Raw genomic sequence first — 25,541 nt, forward strand, 5'->3', positions numbered from 1 at the left:
CTCAAATAATATTTCAAATAATACTCTAGTCAAACACACTCAATTTCATTGAATTCCCATGAGATTTGAAAAATTACACATACCTCCCTTGTGATTTAAAATGATAATTTTACCCTTAAATATTTTAAAGAAATTCCCTTATTTAGTATGTTTATATTTATAATGAGTTTTAAAATTACTTTTCATTACTTTTTCCATCTTATTCCTTTTTTTAAAAAAATTTCGCTAATAAAACTGTAGAACTACTACTATTGCTTCTAATTTCTACATAACCAAATATCGAACTAGTGATTTTTTTTACGAGTTAATTTTATATGTAATCCAACATTTTGATGATTTTTTTTCTATTTTTTGGTATTAAAATTAACAATAAATGAAAATAGGCCCAAAAGCACTATTAAATTATGATAATTTCACTGCTTAAAAATTTCATAAACTCTAAATGAATTATTTCAAGGGATAATTTCAACAACCTCCCTTGAGCTTTCAAACAACTTCACTCAGCTCCTCTTAGATTTAAGAAATTACAGTTACCTCCCATAGCATAGTAAAGTACCTAAAATGCCTTCACTTGGTAGAAAATTCTCAATTTAAAGCAATAGATTTACAAAATTCTATTTTTCTATCTCTTGTCTATTTTTGCTCATTTCTTTTCTAGTTAATATACTATACCCTTTTTATTATCTTCTATTTTACGGATATTAGCAAATTGAAATTGCAAAATTGACAGAGTGAGTAGATTATGTACCAAACTAGACAGAAATGAAGAGGCTCGCATTAATGGATAAATAAATAATGAAATTGATTATTGAAATAGAAAGAAGAACAAAAGATGTGGAATTAGTCATATTTTGCTTGTTGTCAAGAAATTTTTTTGTAGAATGCCAATAATTGCACGAGAATTTATTTTATTGGATGAGAAATTTTTTGTTATGATTTTATTGTGGAGGTAAAATTTATTCTCTACTTTTGAGGTATTCATATTTTTAAGGTCATAAGAGAGTTGTAATGGTAGTTTTATACTAGATGAACTTGTATTGAAAAGGTATTTGGGTATTGAGATTTAATTTTGGGGTATAAAATTGGTTGTCAATGGTATGTGTGTGTATTTTTTGTTTTTTTTTTATTACTACTATTAAAATTGAAATTTTGGAATCATATCTAAAATTTTGAAATTCCCTAATTCCCTAGTAATTTGGAGAATTTTGTACAAAACCCAAGTTTGATTCCCATTTAGAAATAGGGCCCATTCTGCCACTCGTTAAAAAAATTAATATATAATTATACGCATGTATATAATTATATATAATATATATCATAATCATAATATTTAATTATAATTATATATTTTATTGTAATATTAGTATAATTATAAAATATATTATTAATTATTATAATATATTTATAATAATAAATATAATTATAATTATTATATACACATATATAATATATTATAAAATTATATAATATAATTATTTAATTAAATATAATCATATTCATATAATATATATTGTAAATTTATTAATATTATATAATAATATGTTTATATTATTTATAAATATAGTTTATTAATAATATATAATAATTATTATATTTAATATAAATATACATTATAATTATATAATATATTAGTATAATTAATATATATCATATAATTATATAATTATATTATAATATTTGTATAATTGTATTTAATTATATCTAATATTTAATTTAATTAGTTACAAACTTATAATAATGATATTATTAGTTATCCGTATTATATAATGTATATTAGTATATGTAATATAATTGATATTATCACTTATATTAATAATTATACATGTTTACTAATAAAAATTGTTAATTAGTTATACTAGATTTACTAATATATTTAATTAGTGAAAATTTCTTATATCCCATTTCAAAAGAGCCAACGAGCCAAATATCAACTATAGTAATGATATACATTCCTGGTACTGAACCAAACAGTTGTATTGGAATAACTGACTCCATTCCAAACCCAAAATGAATGATCCCAAATCTGAATCCAATTCCAAATTGCGAACCAAACGCCACCTTAGATTTGGAGTTCATGGTTTGATGGTTGTTAGGAATTAGGTTTGTCGATTTGTACAAATTGTGGAAAAAAATGATTGAATATACTATATTTTTCTTTCTTACTTTTGTAGTAAAGGGCAATTTAGGGGTTTTTTTTAGAGAAAATCTAGTTTGTTGGACCAATATTGTTATATAAATAATAAAATAGGGAGATATATGTAATTTTTAAAACCTGAAGGAAGCTCTCTGCAATTATTAAAAACCTTAGGGGAGGTTTGCGAAATTATCCCTTATTCCAACACTTTCTTTTCTATTTTATAAATCTAAATCCATAATAAAATACCATGAAAAGTATCATATCATAGTAATAAAATTATTATTATAGTTATTTATCAAATAGTAGATTTTGACATGAAAAATTTGGCATATTTTCCTTATAATTATACTAAATAATCTTATAATTATATAGGAAAATAAATTAAAACTCATTACGCATGGACATTTTTGGGTACGCATTTAAAAATTTGATCAACTCAGTATTATTTTAAGATTTTGTTACTAAAACTATCAAATCAAGGAAGGTAAGTGTAATTTTCCAAATCTTAGGAGAGCTCAGTGAAATTGTTAGAAACCTTTCTGAAATTATCCCTTAATTAATTGCTAAAACTGTATTGGGCGGAAAATACATAATACTAGTGTATAGCTTTTGGTAATCCATTTCTTTATCAAACCACCTATGCTATGCAACCAAAAAAAAAAAAAAAAAGAAAGTCGCATACAGTGAAGGATAATAACTAGAAAACTATCAGACAAAGAGGTCTTCCAGACTAGGATAGGGAGCTATAATTATTAATTGTCAATGGTCTGGGCTCATTTTGTAATTTGTGGAGTAATAAAGTTGGGAAGATGGATGGGATTCCATGATCGAGATTAAGGAGCAGATGGGAGGTATAAATTCGTCTTTCTCTTGCTCTGTGGTGTCCCTTTGCTTGTTCTCCTCTGCGCTGATTACATTTCTGGTCCCCTTTTTTCACTTCACTTCACTTCACTTCTTCTTCTACTTCTTCCTCGCCCAAATTATTTCCTCTTCTTTTTAGGGTGGGGCAAACTACTTAGATTCCAATCACTCTTAACGGAGCACTAAGTAAATTTTTGTGGGCTAAGCCATTCATTTTTATTAAATTACTAGCATGCTATGGTACCTTGATGTGGGGAGAGAAAAAGACAGAGAAGAAACAGAAGGCTCCTGGTGTAATGGATCTTGGACGGAGAGTTGGAGACCCGGAATCGCCCCAGCAACGTTGCTCCGAAACACTAGTGCTACTACTACAGTATATTTATATTAGTGGACATGCTGAAAATCCCCAAGTCTGTGGCCTTGGTAATATCTTTCATTTCACGTTTTTTTCTGGGAGCGGTTCCCTAAAATCATACTCAAATCAAATACACACGGAGTGGAGTACTCTTTAGTCTGTTGCCTATGCAAAAGATAAATAGAAAAAGCTCTGCTCCGGTCAGCTAACAAGCTATTTCATCAAATTTGAGCATCATAAAATCCCTGTCCATCAACCAACGGATATGGGACTGGGGATCAAGTCTTGTCTCCTGTTACTGTGTTACTATATGTGATTTCTTAAAAATTCATATTAGCATGTAGTGTACCCATCTAATCGAATGGTGATTTAATACTCGTCGGTTCTCCAATTAATTTAGTTGGACCTTTGCTTTCCTATAATAGACTAGAAATAGGGGTAGAAGCAGGTGTTGTCGTTTGACCCAAAATTATTTTTTTTTAATTTCCTTGTCCAATAGCATGAGCAGTTCTTGTACCACTATCACAAGATGTTTTCTGAATGATAGTTTGGGTCTCAAATTCTCGATAGACGTATGTGTTTAGTGCTTGTGATGATTAAATTGTAGATTGTCTCACGAGGAAGAGGACAAGGGGCACAAACGGTTGCAGGTGCAATCGTTTCTGCAGGTTGTATTCATTTTTTACTGTGCGTAACTTTCATTGCACACGACGTGATTTTATACTCCCTCCGTCCCGTTTTGTTAGTCTTGATTTTTTTTTCACACAGATTAAGAAAATGTAATTAATTTGGTTGGAAACATAAATTTAGATTAATAATTTCTTAAAATACCCTTATGCTAATCAATGTATTCAATGTATTGGAAAAACTCAATGTATTCAATGTATTTAATAAGGGTATTTTAGACAATTTGAAAGATTACTACATTTCTTAATGGGAAAGTGGACTACAATTTGGAACGGACGAAAAAGGAAAACAAGACTAACAAAGTGGGACGGAGGGAGTAACATTTTTTTATAAATCCCACATATGACGTGAAAATCGACTTACAAAACGTGATTTGAGTCGTACAAAATTTTTTGACCAAATCATGGCCGTCAACTGACAACCGTTACTGCCCCATTTCCCACGAGGAAATATGCTGAAATGGAGCAAGAATGCAGGCCTAGTACGATAATTAGACAAACTAGTAGTTATTCAATCACTTGAATGCGACATGCCGGATGACTACGGTCGAACACCTCTCAATTACTCACTATTTTGTATTTAATGTAATGTCCAATTGATGTCAACTTTTTGTACCGTTGCTAAAAATTGACTACATTCGTAACTCCCTCCTACCTCTCGAATAAAAAAAAAAAAAGAAAAAAGGAAAGGGACTACGTTACCTTTAGTAATGATCAAGGTAGAGAAAAGCCTTTAAATCATTTTGAGTTTTGGTTTAGTGGTCATTAAAAAAGGACTATATTTCCCTTTGACCTATAAATTGGGGTTAGAATTTTATTTGTAGTGAAAAAATTCAAAGAAAGTACTGAATATATTCCTTACAGAATCTATTTAGGACATATTAGATTATAAAACTATTACTATTATGGCAAAAAAGAGAAAAAAAAAGCGCTTCCTATAATAGCGCCTCCTAATCTATCCTAATCAAGAAGGATGTGAGAGAAAAAGTACCCCTAAAGTATGATAGATTAAATTATAGGATAAATTTCTATAACCTAATTTATTATAATTTAGAAGAAGAGGGGCCTAAGAGAAAAGACGCCTCCTATAATAGGATAAATTAGGTTATAACTCATATAATAGGATAAACTAGATTATATGAATGTTATTATTATAGCAAAAAAGAAAAAAAAAAACCACAGCACGATTTGCTTGCTTCACAAAATCGCTTGTTGTATTAGCAGTAGTACTACTATTTAGGTACCTAATTCCTTTTCCCCATGAGATGGTCAAAATTATTCTCAACAAAGTAGCTACATGCTCATTTCTTTTAGTATTCCTCAATGTAATTTAACTTTATTACTACTGCTATTATTTATGAATCAAACTACTTAATAATCAAAATAAACAAGGTTTAATTTGAAATTGGTTCGTGAAGCAGCTAAATCTCCAAACTTTACTAAAAAAAAAATCTCCAAACTTGAGTCAAATAATAATCAATAAAGCCAAAAAAAAAAAAAAAAGAGAAAGAGAGAAGGGGTGGGGAGCGGGGGGGGGGGGGGGGGGGGGGGGAGAGCGCGCACGCTTATTTAATGAACGGGGAACCGCAGCAAAAGAGCCAAGGCTTACACAAACACCCCCGCTTCAACCCCAGGTAAATAGCAGCTCAAATAATAATGCCGCCGCAAACAGAATCTACCGGCAATAAATCCCGAATCTCGTCCCATTTCCCCATTTACCCCCTGCCACCTCATCACTTCACTGTTCTCGCCAATAACTAGTACCAGTGAATGTAAAATTCTCCCATTTCCCGATGCCCCCACCACCATCACTCCTCCCTATCCCCTCTCTCTTGAGTCTTACGTCCACTTCCCCATTGGTTACATTAGCATCTCGTCTTTTTCCTCCACCATTTTTTCTTTCCCCTCCGGCCCCCACCACCTCTTATTCTTTTCTCTTGCCTCTTCAGCCGCACATTCATCCGTCTTAGCATCACCACCCACCAACCCCCCCGTTTCTAGAAATCGATGTACTAGCATTCCTCCGCCTAGTCTGGAACTAGTGCTCAAGTACTAGCGATTTTCTTTCTAATTTTTTTTTTTGACATCTGTTTCTATGTGAATCGTTGGTATGGGGGATCGGAACGCTGCGAGGATGAATATCAGTGCATGCGACACCGTTTACGGGTTAGTCATACCCTATCTCACGGACTCGCGTGACAGGGACGCGGTGTCTCTGGTATGTAGGAGGTGGTATGAAATTGACGCGATTACACGTAAGCACGTCACCATGGCGCTCTGCTACACGGCCACGCCGGACCAGTTGTCACGCCGCTTCCCTCATCTGGAGTCCTTGAAACTCAAGGGGAAGCCACGCGCCGCCATGTTCAATTTGATTCCCGAGGATTGGGGCGGATACGTCACCCCTTGGGTTAGGGAAATTGCTAGATCTTTTCCAAAGATGAAATCGCTTCACTTTAGGCGAATGATTGTCACTGATGCGGATCTTGAGCTGCTTGCCACCACTAGAGGTAGGGTTCTGGAGGCTCTTAAGCTGGATAAGTGCTCCGGATTTACTACGCATGGACTTCTCCATATCGCTCGGTATTGTAGGTAATACCGGTTTTCATCTATTTCTTTTTATACATACATACATACATGCGAGCGCGCGCACACACACACCCGCACACTCTGTGTTGTCTCTATTGTAGTTAATGATCTATTTTGACTTCTCAAATGTGTTCTAGTGAATTATTTTCTCGATTGTATGTTTGGGCGAGATTCGGACGTAGTTTTCGGTGGTATTCAGTGTTTGTAGATTTGATTTTTATGTGGTTAATTTAAATTATGTTAATACTTTTTTCTTTGGTGAGTATGTTGTTCCCGAATATTGGGTTAAATTGATTAAAGGATTACCGTATATGTTGATTAATGTCAGGTGCTGAAGTCGTGTAGGACTTCTAGGGTTAAGGCAGAAGGACTATGTGGGTTAAGTAATTATGCATTTTCTATTAGCCGCAAGTCTGAATAAAGGTGCTGATGAATATGTAAGTTTAGAGAGGAAAAGAAGAAGTGAAAGAAAGATATTCACGCGAAAGTCCAATTTTGGTATCCAAAAGGGATAGCACTTGGCGTCTGCCTATTTGGTTATGGGCCTTTTAATCATCGGTCTCCGAGATTTTTCCCTACTCTGGAGACTGCTCTTGGATATATTCGCCTGACTGTTCTGGAGAACTCGTACTTTGCTCTTAGTATCTTATACCAGTAATAGATGGCAAAGCATTTTGAGAGGAAGTATGTGGACTATAAACCAGCGTGTATATTCAATACCAAAATGATAGTTATTCGCCTTCATATCCTTGATTTTCTAGTCTCATGTACAAAATCAAAATTTCAACTAAGATTACGTAATTTTGAAACTTTTGTTAATCTGAATATGGAATTTAGAGTTTCTTGTCTTTTCTGCTCTCTTAATTTTTTAAACTTGTTTGGAGAGAATGGCCTCTACTTTTCTTGGGTTCATCACTGTCATTTAATTTGTAGAAAATAGCCTATATTATTCTAGCGGTTCATTTGTGTATAGGAAGTAGCTTGTATCCCATCTTTTTATGTTCTTGGTGTGGTTACTGCAAGGAAATGGACAATAAAACTTGACGCTTAGGCCAGTCAAATAACTTGGAACACGCTAAATTGAGAGTGGCTGGTTCCCTCTTGAGAAGGTATGCAATATGAATCGAAGAGAATGCATGCTTAGGACTAGTCAGTCTTCGTAGACCCTTTCCTTCGAGGGTTGATTTTATGAGCCATTTTTTTCAAATTGCCCTTGCCTTCCTTAGTGCCCGATATTTTTTCAAGTCTAACTCTTTACACTGTCTTGTTAATATGACTTCCTGTGTCCAGCAAATATTGAAATTAACTTGAATATATGCTGCTAAGCAGCTTGTCGAGCAACAATAGAGAAATCTCTGTCAAGCATTTTCATTATCAACATATCAGCATGCACACATCATAAATGTCTGTCAGAGTGTTTGGGCTCGTGAATGTTGACCAGCATCTAGTGTGGTCAGCTTTAAGTGTTGACCCTTTTTTGTGCACCTCTGGTACTTGCAATTTGGTGTATTTTAGGAGAGTAAGGTGCAGACATAATGCATGGTGTCATTTAAAGTGAGTGTATCATTGAACAGTGAAGTTGACCTGAGTTCAGTAGACCCCAGGCCTCATTTGGCATAGACTGCAGTCCTTCGTCGAGAAGAATAGACATGCATGTTGCAGTCTAGCTTCATTTCAGAAGAGGTATTGAACTGATATGAGCAGACACTGGCATTTTATGTGAGCTCTCTATCTTTATGCACTAGCTACAGTCTGGTGGTATGCAGGGTGCGGAAACTGCAGTTGTCGTATCCTGACATCCAGCAAGAGAGCTACTTTTTAGTCTGGGACTTTGATGTAAATTTGATGCAAATTGGTCATAAGTTTGTGGCTGATACTTGCGTATCTAAATGTGGAGTTAGCACACGGCCTATGCTTAAACCCTAAGCTGAAGGACCTCATGGCTTAGGAACTTGGAAGATAATTCTATGACTGATTTTGGACTAATGGTCTAAACAATCAATTTATAGGCACTAATGAAGGAAAAAATTGATATTGCTGGCTTCTTGTTGGCTATGTTTGCCTTGTTTGCCATAAACTGCTTCCTCTCTTTCTTGGTCATTATGCTTTCTTTCCTTTTATATATGAACTGTAGGAAAAGACTTGGATTTGGTGGCATTGTAGTGTGAGTTCACCTTGTAGTTTGGTCAGTCCATAATCGGCACCTGAGATGGTAAAAAAGGATGGCTTCTGTTTGGGAAAAGACCCTGAAATTTACTCTTGTGCTTAAAAGTGATAATTTAACAAGTGAACAGACAAGTTAGTTACAAGTGAACAATTCTTTTGGTTTTACCTTCAAAGCATTTTTCCATGCACTTGTAATGGTATTTGTTTATAGAATATCTTGAGTTTACTTATCTATGATTGTATGGTTTTCTTCTCATATCTTTCCCTGAACTTACCCTCATGTTCCTTTTTCCAATTGCCTTTCTGTCTTTGCAGGAATTTAAAGACCTTGTTTTTGGAAGAGAGCACCATCATAAAGGAGCATGATGGTCAGTGGCTCCATGAAATTGCATTGAATCACACAGGTCTTGAACATTTGAACTTCTACATGACAGATCTTGACAAAGTTGAATTTCAAGACCTTGAGCTAATTGCCAGAAGGTGTCCTCTAGTCTGTTTAAAGATTAGTGATTGTGATATTTTAGATCTTGTTGGCTTCTTTCGAGCTGCAGTTACCCTTGAAGAGTTTGCCGGTGGTTCCTTTAATGCTCAACCAGAACTGAATGGTGATGGTGATTCGAATGACCAACTAGGAAGATACTCTGCTGTGACGTTTCCTCAAAGATTATGCCAGTTGGGTCTGACATACCTGGGAAATGGTGAAATGCCAATTGTATTTCCTATTGCTGCCCGCCTTAGAAAATTGGATCTTCTTTATGCTTTTCTTGACACAGAAGGCCACTGTATCTTATTGCAAAGGTGTCCTAAATTGGAAATTCTTGAGGTAAAACTGAAAGTTCTGCCACCACTCCCACTATAAGTGGTTTACCTTTTTTTTTTTTCAATGAAAAAGATAATGTAGGAATCTGTATGTAACAAGTTCTCATATCTGATTCTTCATGTAGGATTGGCACTTTCATTGATCTATATGCAATTTTTTTGCATATAAATTGATCTTAGCTGTTCCGTAATTGATGGAATTGTTTGTGATCTGTTACTTTTAGTCCCAGACCCAAATAAACAATTGATTTGAAAAGTATTAGCTTTTTATGTACAGCTTAATGGAAGGTGGCTTGGTGCATTAGATTTAAGTACCCTGGGATACAATATATGTTGTAAAGAGTACTGAACTTGCTTTCAATTTTTACCGGTGGTAAAAATGCTTTTACTAATGTTTGTGGTAGAAAGTGGAAGCTTGATGTACTGAACTACTTAAGTGTACCGAACTACTTATGATATTTCTCTCTCTGTCTTCTGTGTGGACAGACGAGGAATGTGATTGGAGATAGAGGATTGGAGGTTCTTGCTCATTATTGCAAGAGGTTAAAAAGGCTGAGGATTGAAAGAGGTGCTGATGAACAAGAAATGGAGGATGAAGAAGGTATTGTTTCACAAAGAGGATTAATAGTCCTTGCTCAGGGATGCTCTGAACTGGAGTATTTGGCTGTATATGTTTCCGATATTACAAATGAAGCTCTGGAGTGTATGGGGAGATACTTGCGGAACCTTTGTGATTTTCGCTTGGTATTGCTGGATGGAGAAGAAAAGATAACTGATCTTCCACTTGACAATGGAGTTCGATCTCTGTTAATTGGTTGCTCTAGGCTTAAAAGGTTTGCTCTGTATCTTAGGGCTGGGGGCCTCACTGATGTTGGTCTCGGTTATATTGGGCAGTACAGCCCAAATGTAAGATGGATGCTTCTTGGTTGTGTAGGGGAATCAGACGCTGGTCTTCTGTCATTTTCTAGAGGCTGTCCTTGCCTGCAAAAGCTGGAAATGAGGGGCTGTTGCTTCAGCGAACAAGCACTTGCTCTCGCTGTATTGCAGTTAAATTCCCTGAGGTATTTGTGGGTGCAAGGTTATAGGGCATCATCTGTGAATGGGCAGGATCTATTAGCCATGGTGCGCCACTACTGGAACATTGAATTGATTCCTGCAAGGGGTGTTCTTGTTAAGAATCCAAATGGTGAAGATGTTGTACATGATCATCCTGCTCATATACTTGCGTATTATTCACTTGCTGGACAGAGAACTGATTTTCCGGAAACTGTTGTACCTTTGGAGCCAGCAGCTTTTCTTGCTATATGAACTTGTATATACACCACCATCTCGGAGATTTTGTTGTTCTTTCAGTTGAGCCTTCTTGGTTAAGCCTGCTGTTCATAAATTCTTGTTTTTTTTTTTTTTTTTTTTTTTCTGGGGGACAAGTGTTTCCTCTATTCATTTCAATATTCCTGTACGTTTTTGTTCCCTTGTAATAAGCAAGCTTTCTGGTGATCACAAGGTGACTTTACTTCCTGACTCACTATACTTAGCCGTTACTTAAAAAGATTCAGGAGAGGACGAGTTGTTGTGGCCTTGTAGCAGTTTCAGCTGTCACACATATGTATTCAGCTTGTGTGGTAAGTAGGCAAATTTTTTCGATCCCGTGCCAAATTTTGAACGAAAATTTGAATATGGACGATCATTCGGGTCCAATAAGCTTTTACCTATCTGCCTTTTTTTCATCCAGAAAATGGTTCAAACTCTGGCTTTTTTCCCTCAGACTCGCAAGACCGTTTGCCATTTGTCGGAATAAAAGAATGATCCAGTAAGTAGGTGCCATGTATACTCACTCCTTCGCAAACGATGAGGGAATTGACCTGCGTTGCATTCTATTAGTATTTGAGTTGACATTCTCATGTTTATTGCAAAACGATGCGTTGCAGGGTTCCTATATTCCGATAAGATGCCATTGACTTCGCCGGCCACCGATGTTAACATGTGACTTGACCTAAATTTTCTAGTTGTATCCAACAGCAACAATCCATGCAATTATCAGGAGAGAGAGAGAAAAAAAAAGAAGAAAGAAATAGAAGCAACGATACTGACAGTAAATTTGAAGCCAAAGCAGACAAGGGGGGGGGGGATTGATTCCCGAATATATGATACGATATTGATTCCGAATATATGTATTATTTTGATTCGCAAACATGAAAATAAATCAATGTCCTCTTTAGAATTTGATTTCACGCTCCCCAGCCTTCGGAAGAGATTAATAAGCATTTTTAATCCAAAAATATGCTTCCATGGAGCTTTGCCACGAGTCTTGTGTTAGAGAAAAGAAAATCCCAATTAAATTTTCTGCAACCTAACGACCCGACCCGCGTAACCGATTTTCTCGTGTGAAGTTTTATTTTTCTTTTCAATAAAGGGAAAAGTTTTTATTTTTTTTGTGTGTAAAGGCTTTGTTGGCCTCCTGGAAAAAAAAAAAAAGTTCACTAGAATTGGGAAATGTTTTAAAGAACGGCAAATGAACATTCTCAATATTAGTTCGAGAGTTTTTTTTGTCCTGATTAACAAAAATATCCCTCCTATTATGTCACTTTATGATGGTGTTTAGGTTGAGTTGCGGAGAGCAATTTTAATATTTTTATCAAAAATTATTGTTACACTAAAATTTACGCTTTGGCCATAACTTCAGCCTTCAAAGAACTTTTCACAACTAGCAAACAAGTCAACAAAAAACTCATATGACTACACACAACTTTTTTCCTTTGAGGCAAAAGAAAAAAAAAAAAAGGGTACTAGCAAATGTCTTTACTTTAGTTAAAATTTTTGTGTTATATTAGTGAAAGATGCATGTTTCCTGCTTCCGGGCCCCTGATTTCCAGTTTGGAAAGGACTTAAAGAGTTTGTTTGGATAAGAGTTTATTTGGATGATTTATTTGAGATATTTACTGTAGTATTTTTTGTAACGTGATGCGTGTGAGATAAAAAGGTGATTGGGTTTTGTGAGGCAAATTTTTTTTTTCCAAATTCTCTCTATCCAAACAAACTCACGATTGGGGTTGCGTACGATTCAATATAATTGTTGTATTTTTTATATCACTTGGTCCATAATCATATTGCATTGTTGTATTTGTAGTAAAAGTGATATACATTATTTGATACATATTTAATATAATATTATAATATATTCCTACATAAAAAATTTGAATGTGTATAACAATTGGTCGAAAGCTTACGCAACACAGTTGCACTGTAGTCTTTGTCCTTTCAAGTTTCTTGTTTCTAGTTTCCACGGCGTTGCCGGTGCCCATCTCTTTTTCGGTCCAACGTCTGTGCCGTGTCAATTCTTTCATCTCTCTGCTAAAAAAGCGTCTACCAGCCTTTTTATTAGTGCTACACACCACACCACTGTCGGAAGTACATGAATGTGCATGAATCACTATGCGGACTCGAACTCGTGTAGGTTACTACGCTATTCGAGTTCGACAGTTAAAATAACCGAGCTTAAATTTGACGAGCTTTAAAAAGTTGAATTCGAGATCGAACTCGATTTTAATTTATTTTAATTAAATTTGAATTTAATTAAATCTAATCAAGTTTAATTAAGTCTATTTGAGTCTAATCGAACTCACATAATAAAAATTAATATTTTACATATAATTTTAAATAAATGATATAATTGACATTTTATAATAATAACTATAAAAAATAAAAACATATATTATAAAAAACTCAATTAGGTTCGTTAAACTCGATTCGTGAGCTCAAACGAGTAGCTCAAACTGGACCTCAAGCAAGGTCAAAGCACACTCAAGTCGAGCTGTTGATCGAAAAACTTATAAGTTCGAGTCGAACTACTTAATTCAGCATCACTTCTAACGTGGACTCTCTATGTCATTGTTTAAAATTTCATTTTCTTCATCCTCATTAATTTTTTTATAACAATAAAAAATAAACTATTTTCTGTCTCATACCCTGCGCCACTCTCTGTTCCACTTTTTATTATATTATTATTTTTTCTACATAAACATCACGTTTGTGTATTATTCAATTAATAGTTATTAGATCTTAAGGAAACAAAAAAAAACTTAAACGTGATGTTTATGTAGAAAAAATAATAATATAATAAAAAGTGGGACAAAGAGTGGCAGAAGATACGAGACAGAAGATCCGTTGTGAATAAATATCCATTATAACAAATCCACTAAGAATAAACCATTCAACTCAAAATAACTTCCATCTTTTTCCTGTGTCAAAATTCTCCATTAACTTGTACACGCTTCTGCGTTTTCCACTAGTACTTGAGAATAAGAAGCCTTGAACTTCAACCTCTTTCCGTATCCTAGTTGATCTTGAGGAGAAAATAGGAAAATGGAAGGCCCCTCCAATTTGCTTGCAAAGATTTCGTAAAAAGGTAGGACTATCGTAAAAGGAAGATGATAACGAATAACAGGGGTAATGACGAGAGATTTTTCTACGGCGGATGAGGATTGAGGGATGACAAAATTAAACCATGATTTGGAAATGACGCGATGGAACATAGGAAAAAGTTGCAGTACTCAAGCATGAAATAGAAAAAGCTTAGAAAATAAAAAAAGATATCTTTTCAAGGGTTGGATCCCGAGTAAGATCTACTTTTCCTTGCCACGCTATAAAGTTGTATCCTGCTGTATTTCTCTGGTGATAGGATTTGCAGGGCTGGTGGGACGAACAAATGCAGCATCCAGATTCATATCTTTAAATGGCCCATCAGAATGAGTCCTGAAGCTTTAATGATATGAGAACTAAACTACATATGTAATTTATAACAGTCAAGAAACTATAGATATTGACGCAAATGAAAAACCTTACTCAAATCAAAAGCAACATTTCTCACGTCTCAGGCGCAGCAGCCCTCAGTGGCTTTTGTGCTGTAATATATGCAATCTGAATGCTTTCTGAATCGTCTTTCATGTACATCTGCAGTGATTATAAAAATTTTGGGCATGCGATCCATGAAAGTGGCATTTATAAAAAGAGAGTAAGAAAGTTAAATTATTTCAAGGTGAGCTACTTTGCAATCTTGTGGAGCAGAATTGTGGTTCATGCATGCATTTTACCAAAAATTGTGTAGTTTCGTCCTTCACTTTACAAACGCTTGAACGACTGTGTATATAATAGTAATAACGTATGCAAGTTGCCTTTGAACTTTCTATTGCTAAAGTTGGAGAGATGGTCGCCTTCTTCTTCTTCTTGCAATTTTTTACTTTTTAGCTGCAAGGCTGCGGCAAGAGTTGAGGGCAGCAAGTACCGAGCACTATTATATACGCGGGCTAGATGTAATCACAAGACGACATTTTAGGAAGCACCATATTTGTCTGCTTCATTTCTCTCTGTGGAAAGCCAACCACTTGCAGTTTTAGTGATCAGTCCACTTAATTTCCAGTCCCCATAAAACCCTCCTTGGTACCAGATGGATAGTGGTTTCATGCACTGAACTCACTATATGTCATAGCTAGCTCGTATATCATTTTGAAAAGAAATGTATATATATATATAAAGGAAGAAAAAGCTTCAAGCTATGTATTGGCTGCATCTCACTTTTCACAAGAATTTGATGAAACTGTTACCCCGTCAGTATAACATTAATCATTGGTTCGAGGAGCATCCAAAAGCGAGACAAGTTAAAAAGTAAAATTTGGCCTATGGAGCCAATTTGTAAAATCAAGGTTCACATCGCACCATATTATTCATTATTAGGTTGAGTTTATTTCCTGTTTGGCATCTCACTACATAATGCCTTCAGATACGTAGAGCCATTAAATCAACTTTACCTAGTATTATTGTCGAAAAGAAAGGCTAATTTCTAACATGTCATGAAGGGTTCGATCAAAACATTCAAGAAAATAATGATAGAGCACAATCTGATGATATGATTAGGAGTTGAATACAGAATGTACGTATCTCCCTATTTGCAATGTGGACTAGGCTAGCAACTCCTAACTACAAGTAGAAAACTCATAATAATTGAGACATCTTGTGGGCACCGGCCCCTCTCTTCCGGGGCTTTGTGAATTGTGATCAGCAACTCTAAGCGATATGGTTTTTCTTGGGCTTTTTTTTTTCTTTTTTTTTTGGGTTGGGGTGGGGTGAGTGGTTTGCTGTTCTGGGATGCATTGATATGATTTGCCAATTTCGTCCCGCTTTCTTGAGAAAACTTTTGTATGAGATCCCAAATTTTGAGAGAGTGAAAGCCATCTTTTTCAGAAAAGGAAGAAAAGAAGAACAGGAAAAGCAACAAAGCTTAAAGCTTACTTAGCTCCCCATATTTGATTTAACAAGAAGGTTATCAGGTAAAATGCCATAAACACAGGAGAAATAGTGGCTGGAGAAATAGTGGCTGGCAAACACAGGATAATAACTTGGCTCATACGGTCAAATATATTCAAATTTTACAATTTATTTTTAACCAGACACCCACTTTAGAACCAGATGAGCAAAATGATGGCTTCAAAGAAAAACTTGGAAGAACCATTCATGCTCGCCAAATTAGCTAATAGCCAGGAGGAGCCCAAGGTCAAAGGAGAGACAGGATTTTATGCTGTTTAAATCATGCTATTCTACATTCGATGCGAGTGTGAAAGCTAAATCTCAAAAGGATTTTATTAGATGAAAGTTTTTGGGGCGGGTTGGCAAAAGTGCGATCCCAGATTCTGAAAAGCTAATGATATCTCTAAAGACTTGAAAGAGAAGCTCAACCTGTGCCGCTAAACAGGAAAGCCACGGACGACCAATGGCTTGAAAAAGAAAAAAGATGCAATTTGGACCCAATAAATAAACCAAGAGAATTAAATCAAATGCCACATTACACACATCACATGGATCTTTTCTTTTCTCTCCTCTGTGTTCTACATTGAATTAAAGTAGAAGATGCGTTTTTTAAGTAGTGGGATGCAGAGTCAGCTCGACAAAAAGTGATGGTGATGGAGCTGAGTCAACTTGGCCAAAGTGAACAGTCTTGAGCATGGCGGAAAGCGGCCAAGGTGAAATTAAAACGAGCAATCGCCAATCAGACGCTGTGGAATTCCAGAGTGCTGCCTGAGTCATCTAATTCGCCTACAGACTCCATCTGACAGGGCAAATCACAAATATAGGCTTATGGTTATGGGGGTTGTGATTGAACATAATGGTCGCGATGCAACTGTTCCACAAGTAAAACCACAATGGAAATTTCATAAATTATCATGAACCTTTCCTGAGAGGAAATGCCAGCTTTCCCGATTAACTTAGCAGAGCCACAAAAAAAAAAAAAAAAAAGAGCCTAAAAAAAGCTATCAGCTTCTTTTTCCTGTATTTGTAGGCAATAATATCACGTGCTTACATCATCAATGATAAGATGCGCATTAATCTAATGAAATCATAAGGATGCTACTGGTCTAGTCCCGAAGGAATTAGAGGAACCACTGTGATAAATGAAATGATTATATGATGAAATGGAAATTGAACTGTTAGCTGCATCCTTAGCTGCAATGTGATGTACAGGTCTTTCTTTTGTTGGACATTGGTGCTGTGCCTGAGAGATGGCCGGCCGTCGTCTACTTCATGATTATACACTAGCTTGGAAAATGAAAGGACAATTATGCAAAATGATTGATCCACTCGAATTTTCAAGAAGTGGAACTTACAGACTCTTCACCTACAGTCACAAGTATGAAAGATACCTAGCAGGATAATGCCCTTTTCTAGATGTCATGGATTTACAAGAATACATGAAGAAGGCATAGTCCTTAATACGAGAATGAATTCAAGTTTTGCACTTGATTTCATTGACCGGAGTGGCATTTTGTCCTTCACCCAAGTACATACTTCGTTGGTTGGATGTGGAACTTCGAATTGGCAGAACGGATACCAGCAGCATAACGACCTTGTGTAGCAATATCAAATAGAGATCCTATGGACTCATTAGGGTCCAACGAGTCAAAAACCATCAACACTCCATCATTTGAGTTGTTCCAGTCAAACAACATTTTGGATGCATTGGTGGATTTCTGCACAGGTGAAAGCCCGGACTTGTCTGGAGAAGGCGATTTGTTATCCTCAGATGGAGTCTTATTTGGAAGTTGAACTGTTGTTATGTCATGGATGCTTGGTCTCTTCTTGTCTTTCCCTCCTGAAAGCTGCCTTAGAAAGTATTTCTGAGCATGGCTGGCAACTTGGGTTGGAGTCTTGGATATCACAAAATTCCTGGATATGTTCCTCCAGTCCCCCTTACCATGAGCTTGAAGCCCCATTAGAAACCTCCTATTTTGGTTGCCACAAAGAAGAATGTCAACAGATCTAGCCCAAAAAATAAGTTCTTGAAGCTCAACACGGAAAACTATTGGGTTCTCCTACTAAGAAGAGTAAAGATTTGAAAAAAAAAAAAATTTTTTTAGAAGCATCAGCCCTTAAGAAAAATTCATCTAGTAATATTTGCTGATCTTAGTTCTGAGCTCCTATGTGGCTTGAACTTGCACCTTGATCAGTTTTCTAGTTTTGTAGAGTCACACAGCTAGTTAAAAAACAGCATCGTTTATAAAATTTCCACGCTTGTTACTACATAAAAAGTGAAAGCAAAGCCACATACATCACCAACAAAGTTCATACTAATAGATGATAAGATCAAGTGCTCGTAACTAAAAGTTTTCTCCTATTTTGTGGCTACAGTGTTGGTCCAAACTGACGCTTTAACCATTCTTTCGTTTGTCAAGCAGCGAATTACGGTATTTATGCAACAGAGATGACCATAGAAATTGCTTCCAATAAGAAAAAGTAAAGGAAAAAAACAGAGTTTCGAAGATTCACCTATGCTCCTCTTCTGTCCAGGGTATCCCTTTCTTTCTTTCTTGATCAATAGATCTTCCTCTTTTCCTAAACGTGGCAAAGCCGCCTCGATTATCCATCAATTCCAGAGTGAAAGAAGAGGCCAAGTACCCAGGAACTGGAACCAAACCAGCTTCTATATCATTAACATCTGCCACCAATTCCTGGTACTGATTAATCACATCGCACACCGACTTTCCAGGGATCATAGCTGCCACCCTATACCATCTATCTGGAGATTTCTCATCAATCATTGCCAGAGCACTTTCAAATCTTTTGTTCTCCTCTTTAGTCCATTTTGTGCTCTTAAGCTCTTTCAGCAACAAGTCTGAATTCACTATGTAGGAAGCTGGATACAAGGTTTCCATAGCTAGCAATATCTGAAAGCCTTCTTCAATTAACCACAAGCATATTTTTGAAGATATATATTCCAAGAAGACAGATAAAAGTTGGAATTTTTTCAGTGAACCAAAAGGCACTATTTCAGAATCACTTATCGAGAATCAGAATAAGCCCTTTTCAATAAACAGCACAAAACGAAGAATCTAGCAAAAGAATTCCCCCCACCTTTACAGAATCAATGGAATCTTGGAAAAAGTACAAGTTGGCCAACTGATCTTACCTCTTAGAACCCTCAACAATTCCAATGTCAAGTCACTCAGCCACTAAACACAATCCACAAATAAGCAATCCCTTGAAAAATGAAAACCCTTGCTTTTTCCGTTTCTTAACCAGAGTACAAGTACCAAGGGGGAAAAACTAGAAGAATAAACAGCGGTGAAAGTGTCCCTTGATACTCTGCTCAATCTGCAAGAAAAACCAAACCCAGAAGAGAAATGAGAATAATTCTGAAAAATCGAGTGAGGATGGAGCGGGAAAATTCGTAACAGGGTCAAAGAAGAGAGAAAGAACTAAAGGAAAACAGGTACAGTAAAGAGGGAAGGGAATCAAAACAGCGATGGTACCTAGTAGTAGGCGGTGGGAGCAGTGGTAGAGAGGCGTAGATAGGGGTGGTGATGATCGTGAATGAAAGCAAAAGAAAGCAGAATGAGAAAGAGGAAAGGTGACATCAAAACTATGTACGAACGTTGGTTGAAATTGAAAGCTATCAATCTCAAACTCTTCAGGTCTGAATACGAAAGACAAGACAATCCATGATAGTCGCGGTTGATCAAAACTGTTGCAGTCTGGTGTCGTTTATATAGTGCTGGGACTGCTCTGCTACTTGGCAGTTATTACTTAGTAGTAGCGATCTGGTCTGGTCTACATGCTCAGCTTAGGTTGGCCCGGCGGCTCTCAGATGGAAATGGATATGGATCATGATTCAGAACTAGCGGCAATGGCACAAGTTTTTTGTGCTACCCACCACCCATTTCACCTCGTGGTGGGCATCCGACACCAAATAATTATGAATTTCCTTCTTAGGCTTTTCAAATCTCTTTTATTATGTTCTTTTGTAAGATTTAGAATTTTTATTCCAAACACTAACCCGCGTTTGTTTATTTTGGACAAAGTATATATACATATACATATATATATATATATATATATATATATATATATATATAATTAAAAATGGGAGCTATTGAATATATTTTGTATGAAAATGTATTCGAGTGGAGTCGAACTCGAACAGTATCATATTTATAATTCTTTTTATTTTACTAGCAAATTATAGCCGTTGCTCCACTCGCTCCAATTTATATGTCTTCTTAGTACACGAAAGATCAAATAATTCAGATCCACAATGGGAGCTTATTGGCATAAATGTTTGTGTTTTGGTTGTATTTATCAAAATCATTTCAAATGCGACCATGAGATATGTAGATTATTTTATGTATATGATTTAGATATGTTAGTCAGCCAGTGACAGGTCAGTACATCTGCGCCTGTAGCTCAGTGGATAGAGCGTCTGTTTCCTAAGCAGAAAGTCGTAGGTTCGACCCCTACCTGGCGCGCTGGTATTGGATCTTTTGAACCACCTTTTGCCCTTTTTATTTTCAACATCTTAAGAGTAGAGCCCCTCTTTCTGCCCATTGGCCACTGGGCCAGTCCTACTCTGTAGGCAAATTTTCATTTCATAATTGGACTTTTGACTACTTTAGGAGGCCGTTTGAATTGCCATATTTGATATTTTTGTAGAAAAATATATTAAAATAATTTGATGTGTATGAGATTGTGAGATATTTTCTCGGGTGTAGGTTTGTTTGTCGAATTCTTACTTTCGTAAAAAAATGCAAGAAGATTGTGAGATAAAAAAGGTGATTAAAAAATATATTTCATAAAAAATGTGAGATAAAAAAGGTGATTAAAAAATATATTTCATAAAAAATGTAAATTTTTTTTAACAAAAAATGGCAATTAAGCACCAAGTCGATAAACCCCCCCCCCCCCCACCCCTCTTTTTGGTTAATTCCATTTTGTGCCCTCCAGAATTCAACTATACTTTAATCCTCACTTAAGTTCTAAAACTCTAAATTGGAACACTTTAAATCCTAAACTATATCTGCTTTTATTTTGGTCCTTAAGCTTCAATTAAGGACAAAATTTTATTCCTAAATTGTACCATATTTTCAATTTGGATCCTTTCTTCCCTCTAATTTTGAAATTTTTTATGGTTATTGTTTAATGAGAATTGAGACGTAGTAAAAGGGTGCAAAAGGGGAAGTAACCCCTTTTTTCCCCTAGAAAGTACAACGTGATTGCTTGATGAATGCTTTTACTAACTAAGAAATTTGTTTTCAAACCAGTCATTTTCTCTTCTCCTGTTCTATTGTATGGCCACTGGACCAAGAGTCCTTCGTCGGCAAAATTTCATTAGTCAATTGGGCTTTTGGCACACAAAATCATTTCTCAAAAGGCAGCAATTGGTGTGATCAGATCTTTATGAAGCTCGAAAGTTTCATCTGAGTGCGCATCCACTATTTTGGACTGATTAGCCGAACAAATGCCTACGCGCAGCGATTTTATCTTTCACAGGGGAATTACGCTGGAGAGATAAGTACTAAGTACTTAATTATTTATTATGACAAAAAATTGCTCAATAAGAAGAAGAAATGCGCATCACCCTACTGCTTTGGACGTGATTTTCAATGGGTTTTATAGAATAAATTTTATCAAACCTTCCACAAAATGCATCAATTTTACATACACACTTCACGGGCAAAACAACAAGTGCAGGACAGAACTAAATATAATTATTAGGTGTTTCTTGATTGATTGAACTCGCTACTTTTAAAAAAATAAAAAAAAAAAAAATCAAATTTCTAGCCATTTATTATTCCCTGAGTCCATAATTTAGACGTCTTTATGTGCATCTTGGACCAATATGTACTCCTCTCGTACTCTCTGAGAAAATAATAGCAGATCAACAGCCCCTCCAATGGCGTCCTTGAGCCAGGCGGTTCCGGTTGATTAGCATTTTGGGAGGTCAGTTGGAGGTGGTAAGATGGATTCATTAGGGCCATTACCATTCTCCACCAGAAATGCCATCTTAAGCCCCCATGTCGTGTGTACTTCTAGATGACAGTGCATAAACCAAATACCTGCAGAAACCAAATTTGTAGCACAAATCAGGAGAAAGTCGATTCAAAATATTCTTCCCATCATATATATATATATATATTAAAAAAAAAAGCTCCGAAACACTGATTGCTTTCTAAGGATCTTGCTTGAGTTAGAATCTATATCTGAAAAGGCTCCGTGCCACTTCAAATCTATATTTGCTTTCAGGAACTACTGAGAAATTTGAAAGGCCTTGTGGTGCACTCTCATCTTCATGAAATGCACCCCTTACTTAGTCCTTACCATACATTTAACTCGACGGTTATTCAATCTTAAGCATAAAAATTTCTAACATCACAGAATCATGGTAAAAGTCGGAAAGTAGGAATACAAATGAGCTTTGAGATTTTACCTGGATTATCCGCCCTGAATCTGATTACGGTCCATCCACCAGTTGGTACACTGATGGTGTTCCTCTCAACAGGATCAACTAGATTAAATTTTTTTGGATCAGTATTCGGATTAAAATTGCCTAATCCCTTTCCAACCACAAAAAAATTAAAGCCATGGAGGTGAGTTGGATGGCTTTCTGGTGCGACAATACTGTTGCCTTGGATTACTACCTGAACGGTAGAATTAAAGGCCAATTTGTAAACTTTGGTGCCATTTGTTGTCTGTATATTTGTTGGCGGAGTACCAGTGTAATTGTATGGTGTAGGAGGGTTTCCTGGAAAATCTTCTGTATAAACTCCGCTTATTCCATAGTAATGTGCTTGAAGTAGAGCCGTCGTTGGCAAAACAAAGGTTACGTTATTGATAGCTGCCACAACCCGGCTTCCATTTTGGCATGTAGCACAAGGGTTGATACCAATTCCAATAGTGAACAGTAATGAATGATCGATTTCCAAGGGGACTTTGGTAGGATACTCTTTTGAATTAAGGGATCGAAGAGATTCCATAAAACTGTTAGTTACTGGAGTTGCATTTCTTGGAGGAATGGTGGTGAGAGCAGTGGGGGAAAAAGCAGTAGTGCTTTTGTAGCGAATTACACCCGTTGCAGTTTGGTTGTCAGTGGCTACAGTGGTGTCCATGAAGGGAGATATGGCTATCAGATATTTTCCAGCATCCTGATCTGCTGTTAAGATTGCATTTGTAGTTTGACCTGGACCGATGAATATGGTATCTGTCTTAAAGGGCTTGACATAACTAGCATCAACTTCCACAATGGTCAGTTGGTGCCCTGCAATCTTGAAAAAGAGTTCTTCATTTAGTCCTGCATTAACTATCCGGAGCAAATAAGTCTTTCCGCTTTCAACATGTAAGGTGTAACCTGCAAATTTATCAATATCAAGTTAGAGAACGAGATGCAGAGTGGAATGGATAAACATTTCCCTTTATATTCAGTATTCAACCTTATCGCTAGTAAATCTCTATGCTATTATTGTTTGTGGTAAATTTATGATTTCAGTATAAGATTAATTTAGCCAGAGGGGTGTAAATTGCTTGAACTTTCAAAGCACTTTCTTGCCGGGCAAATTTCTTATTTTTTATGCGTCGTGGAATTTTAAAGATTCTCCAATCAAGTACCATTCGAAGAGCAATTTGGAGCAGGTCCAGGAAGGCCATTAATAGTGTGCGCATCTGATACATTAGGTGCCCTGCCTACCTGCAAAGACTGGTTGATCACAGCTTCTACATCTGACTTCCACCATTCCCCTGCATTTTTGGATCTTGAAGATCAGACTTTGAACTCAGTTTTCAAGTACAGTTGCAATATCAAATCAAACAATATTTTTTGGCTCACCTAATACTATGATTTCCTCCTTGTCAGGTTTGGGAAATGGATAAGGAACACCCCTTTTGGGGAGGATGACAATGGCACCATGAACTGTTGCCCTTAGCCAGTTAACATGTCCATGCCAAAGAAGTGTACCTCGTTGCCCTGTGAGGGTGAAGTTGTAGGTATAGCTCTGCCCCGACTGTATAGGGCATTGGGTGATGTATGCAGGTCCATCTGACCAGCCTGTCCTAAGTTGTCTGACTCCATGCCTGCAAATTTGCAATATGAAATTATGAACTTAGTAATAGATCAAACAATGTTCTAATTATTTAGTGTTTGTTCTTCTCTTGCATATAAAAAAAGTCCCGAAATGTATGAAATAACTTGAGAATTCAGATGGGAAATTCAAATCATACCAGTGAATTGTTACGTTTTCTTGAACATGATTGACGACCTTCACAACAAGTCTGTCATCCTCCCTTGCGTAGACAGTGGGACCTGGAAACTTCCCATTGACAGTGACAATGGACTTAGTTGCACAAAGTCTTGTTTTTTTCCTCTGCACCACCTGCATCGAAAACGGTATTGCTCAATAAGTGTGAAAGAATTCCATGATGCTATCAACAATCAAGCCTCTGTATGGAGTCAGTTTTGCTTCTTTAGTGGTAACCCTCTCTCCGTCACCACACCGGAAAGTGTGATTGAAGAAAGGTTGAAGGGTTAAAGTGAGTAGACAAGTGTTGTGAACTACGCCAAGAACAAGTGCGATTTTTGAGGAAACAAACAAGTAGAAACGCCAATGTGATCATAGCTCAGAAAGGGGAAAAGAAATATTTAATGCATGGGAATTATTTCCCTAACATGACTTTCTGAATGGCAACACCCCCAATGCCTCAGATGTATATATTAATCCCAGTCCACGGTCTAGAAAAGGCTCTAATGTTATCTTTCCCTTGTGCGTGTGTATAGTCAACCGTAAACTAATGGCAGAAAGCTCCAATGTCAAACGTTTTGTCTCTTTTTATCAAGTAGACCATGTCTGAGATAGCTTAGATCAAATGTGCCAAAACTATTAGTTAACAAGTTTAGAATTTCCTGCATTTCCTACATAGTATTAGTTAACCAGTACATAATGTCTGCCTACATCTTTTAATGATATGCATGGTAATCGCAGGTATTTAGAACCTTCAAAAGAAACCGAAAGAGCTCACATTGAACTTGTAGTGGCGAGTCACTGACTCCACCGATACGGGAAAGAGTACTAGAGCTGACAACACCACCACTGCCTGAAGCCAAGATGCCATCCTCTGAGCGTGTGTTTGTGTGTGTGTGTGTTTTTTGTTTGGCAATTCCAAGTGCTGCTTTCTTTGATACAACTACGAATCATTGATATATATATATATCCGCAGCATTATAAATTTATAAGAGGAAGGGATTGTCCTGTTGATGCTATGTCGTTTTACCTGGTTAGGTGAGCATAGGAAACCAGCCATGCATTTTCAAGAGTTTCCTTGCAAAATACATAAAGTAGTTATGTGTCGACTGTCCACAAGTGTGGATGAAAATATACTTCTTCGCCATTCTAACCTTCTACACTGACTGCAACTGATGTTAAGTATCCGGGCTGCTTGAAACGTACTTCTGCTCTGCATCCCTCTCTTGACTATTGAGTTTTTTCTTATATATGGCCATGCCAACATACATGATGAATCAATTGGCCATTCAATTAGCCTTGGACCATGAAACTAGTTTCTAGAAGAGATTAATCTGTAAGATGAGCGGGTGCTTTCTTGCTTGAATTGCCAGAATACA

At 36.3% G+C, this 25,541-nt stretch overlaps 3 protein-coding genes, 1 long non-coding RNA gene and 1 other non-coding gene across 6 annotated transcripts; 2 read left to right on the plus strand and 3 right to left on the minus strand.

Moving 5' to 3' along the window:
* Positions 1–5,648: 5,648 nt before the first annotated feature.
* Positions 5,649–11,138, plus strand: LOC113730398 (coronatine-insensitive protein 1). The gene is made up of 3 exons (XM_027255045.2): positions 5,649–6,631; positions 9,110–9,617; positions 10,100–11,138. Exons 1-3 carry the CDS (start codon positions 6,150–6,152, stop codon positions 10,919–10,921), a joined length of 1,812 nt encoding a protein of 603 aa, XP_027110846.1. The 5' UTR covers positions 5,649–6,149; the 3' UTR covers positions 10,922–11,138.
* Positions 11,139–13,777: 2,639 nt separating this feature from the next.
* Positions 13,778–14,860, minus strand: LOC140035814 (uncharacterized). Its single transcript, XR_011839734.1, has 2 exons — positions 14,456–14,860; positions 13,778–14,365 (listed from the first exon to the last, which is right to left on the minus strand). It is a non-coding gene; the product is annotated as an uncharacterized lncRNA (long non-coding RNA).
* A 2,360-nt stretch (positions 14,861–17,220) lies between these two features.
* LOC140034946 (transcription factor DIVARICATA-like) lies at positions 17,221–19,723 on the minus strand. 2 transcript variants are annotated; one of them, XM_072073851.1, is made up of 4 exons: positions 19,411–19,723; positions 19,068–19,252; positions 18,428–18,825; positions 17,221–17,884 (listed from the first exon to the last, which is right to left on the minus strand). In XM_072073851.1, exons 3-4 carry the CDS (start codon positions 18,811–18,813, stop codon positions 17,434–17,436), a joined length of 837 nt encoding a protein of 278 aa, XP_071929952.1. In that variant the 5' UTR covers positions 18,814–18,825; positions 19,068–19,252; positions 19,411–19,723; the 3' UTR covers positions 17,221–17,433. The 2 variants fall into 2 exon arrangements, with proteins under 2 accessions (XP_071929952.1, XP_071929950.1); XM_072073849.1 differs by having other exon boundaries at positions 18,428–19,252; positions 19,411–19,614.
* Positions 19,724–20,330: 607 nt separating this feature from the next.
* TRNAR-CCU (transfer RNA arginine (anticodon CCU)) lies at positions 20,331–20,403 on the plus strand. Its single transcript has one exon. It is a non-coding gene; the product is annotated as a tRNA-Arg (tRNA).
* Positions 20,404–21,528: 1,125 nt separating this feature from the next.
* On the minus strand, positions 21,529–25,104 carry LOC113730401 (laccase-4). The gene is made up of 6 exons (XM_027255048.2): positions 24,941–25,104; positions 24,146–24,297; positions 23,754–23,998; positions 23,537–23,665; positions 22,362–23,279; positions 21,529–21,990 (listed from the first exon to the last, which is right to left on the minus strand). The coding sequence occupies exons 1-6, from the start codon at positions 25,031–25,033 to the stop codon at positions 21,860–21,862; spliced, it is 1,668 nt and encodes a 555-aa protein (XP_027110849.1). The 5' UTR covers positions 25,034–25,104; the 3' UTR covers positions 21,529–21,859.
* Between the last annotated feature and the right edge of the window lie 437 nt (positions 25,105–25,541).

Source organism: Coffea arabica, chromosome 2c (assembly GCF_036785885.1).
Source record: "Coffea arabica cultivar ET-39 chromosome 2c, Coffea Arabica ET-39 HiFi, whole genome shotgun sequence".
In the NCBI taxonomy this organism is placed as follows: domain Eukaryota; kingdom Viridiplantae; phylum Streptophyta; class Magnoliopsida; order Gentianales; family Rubiaceae; genus Coffea; species Coffea arabica.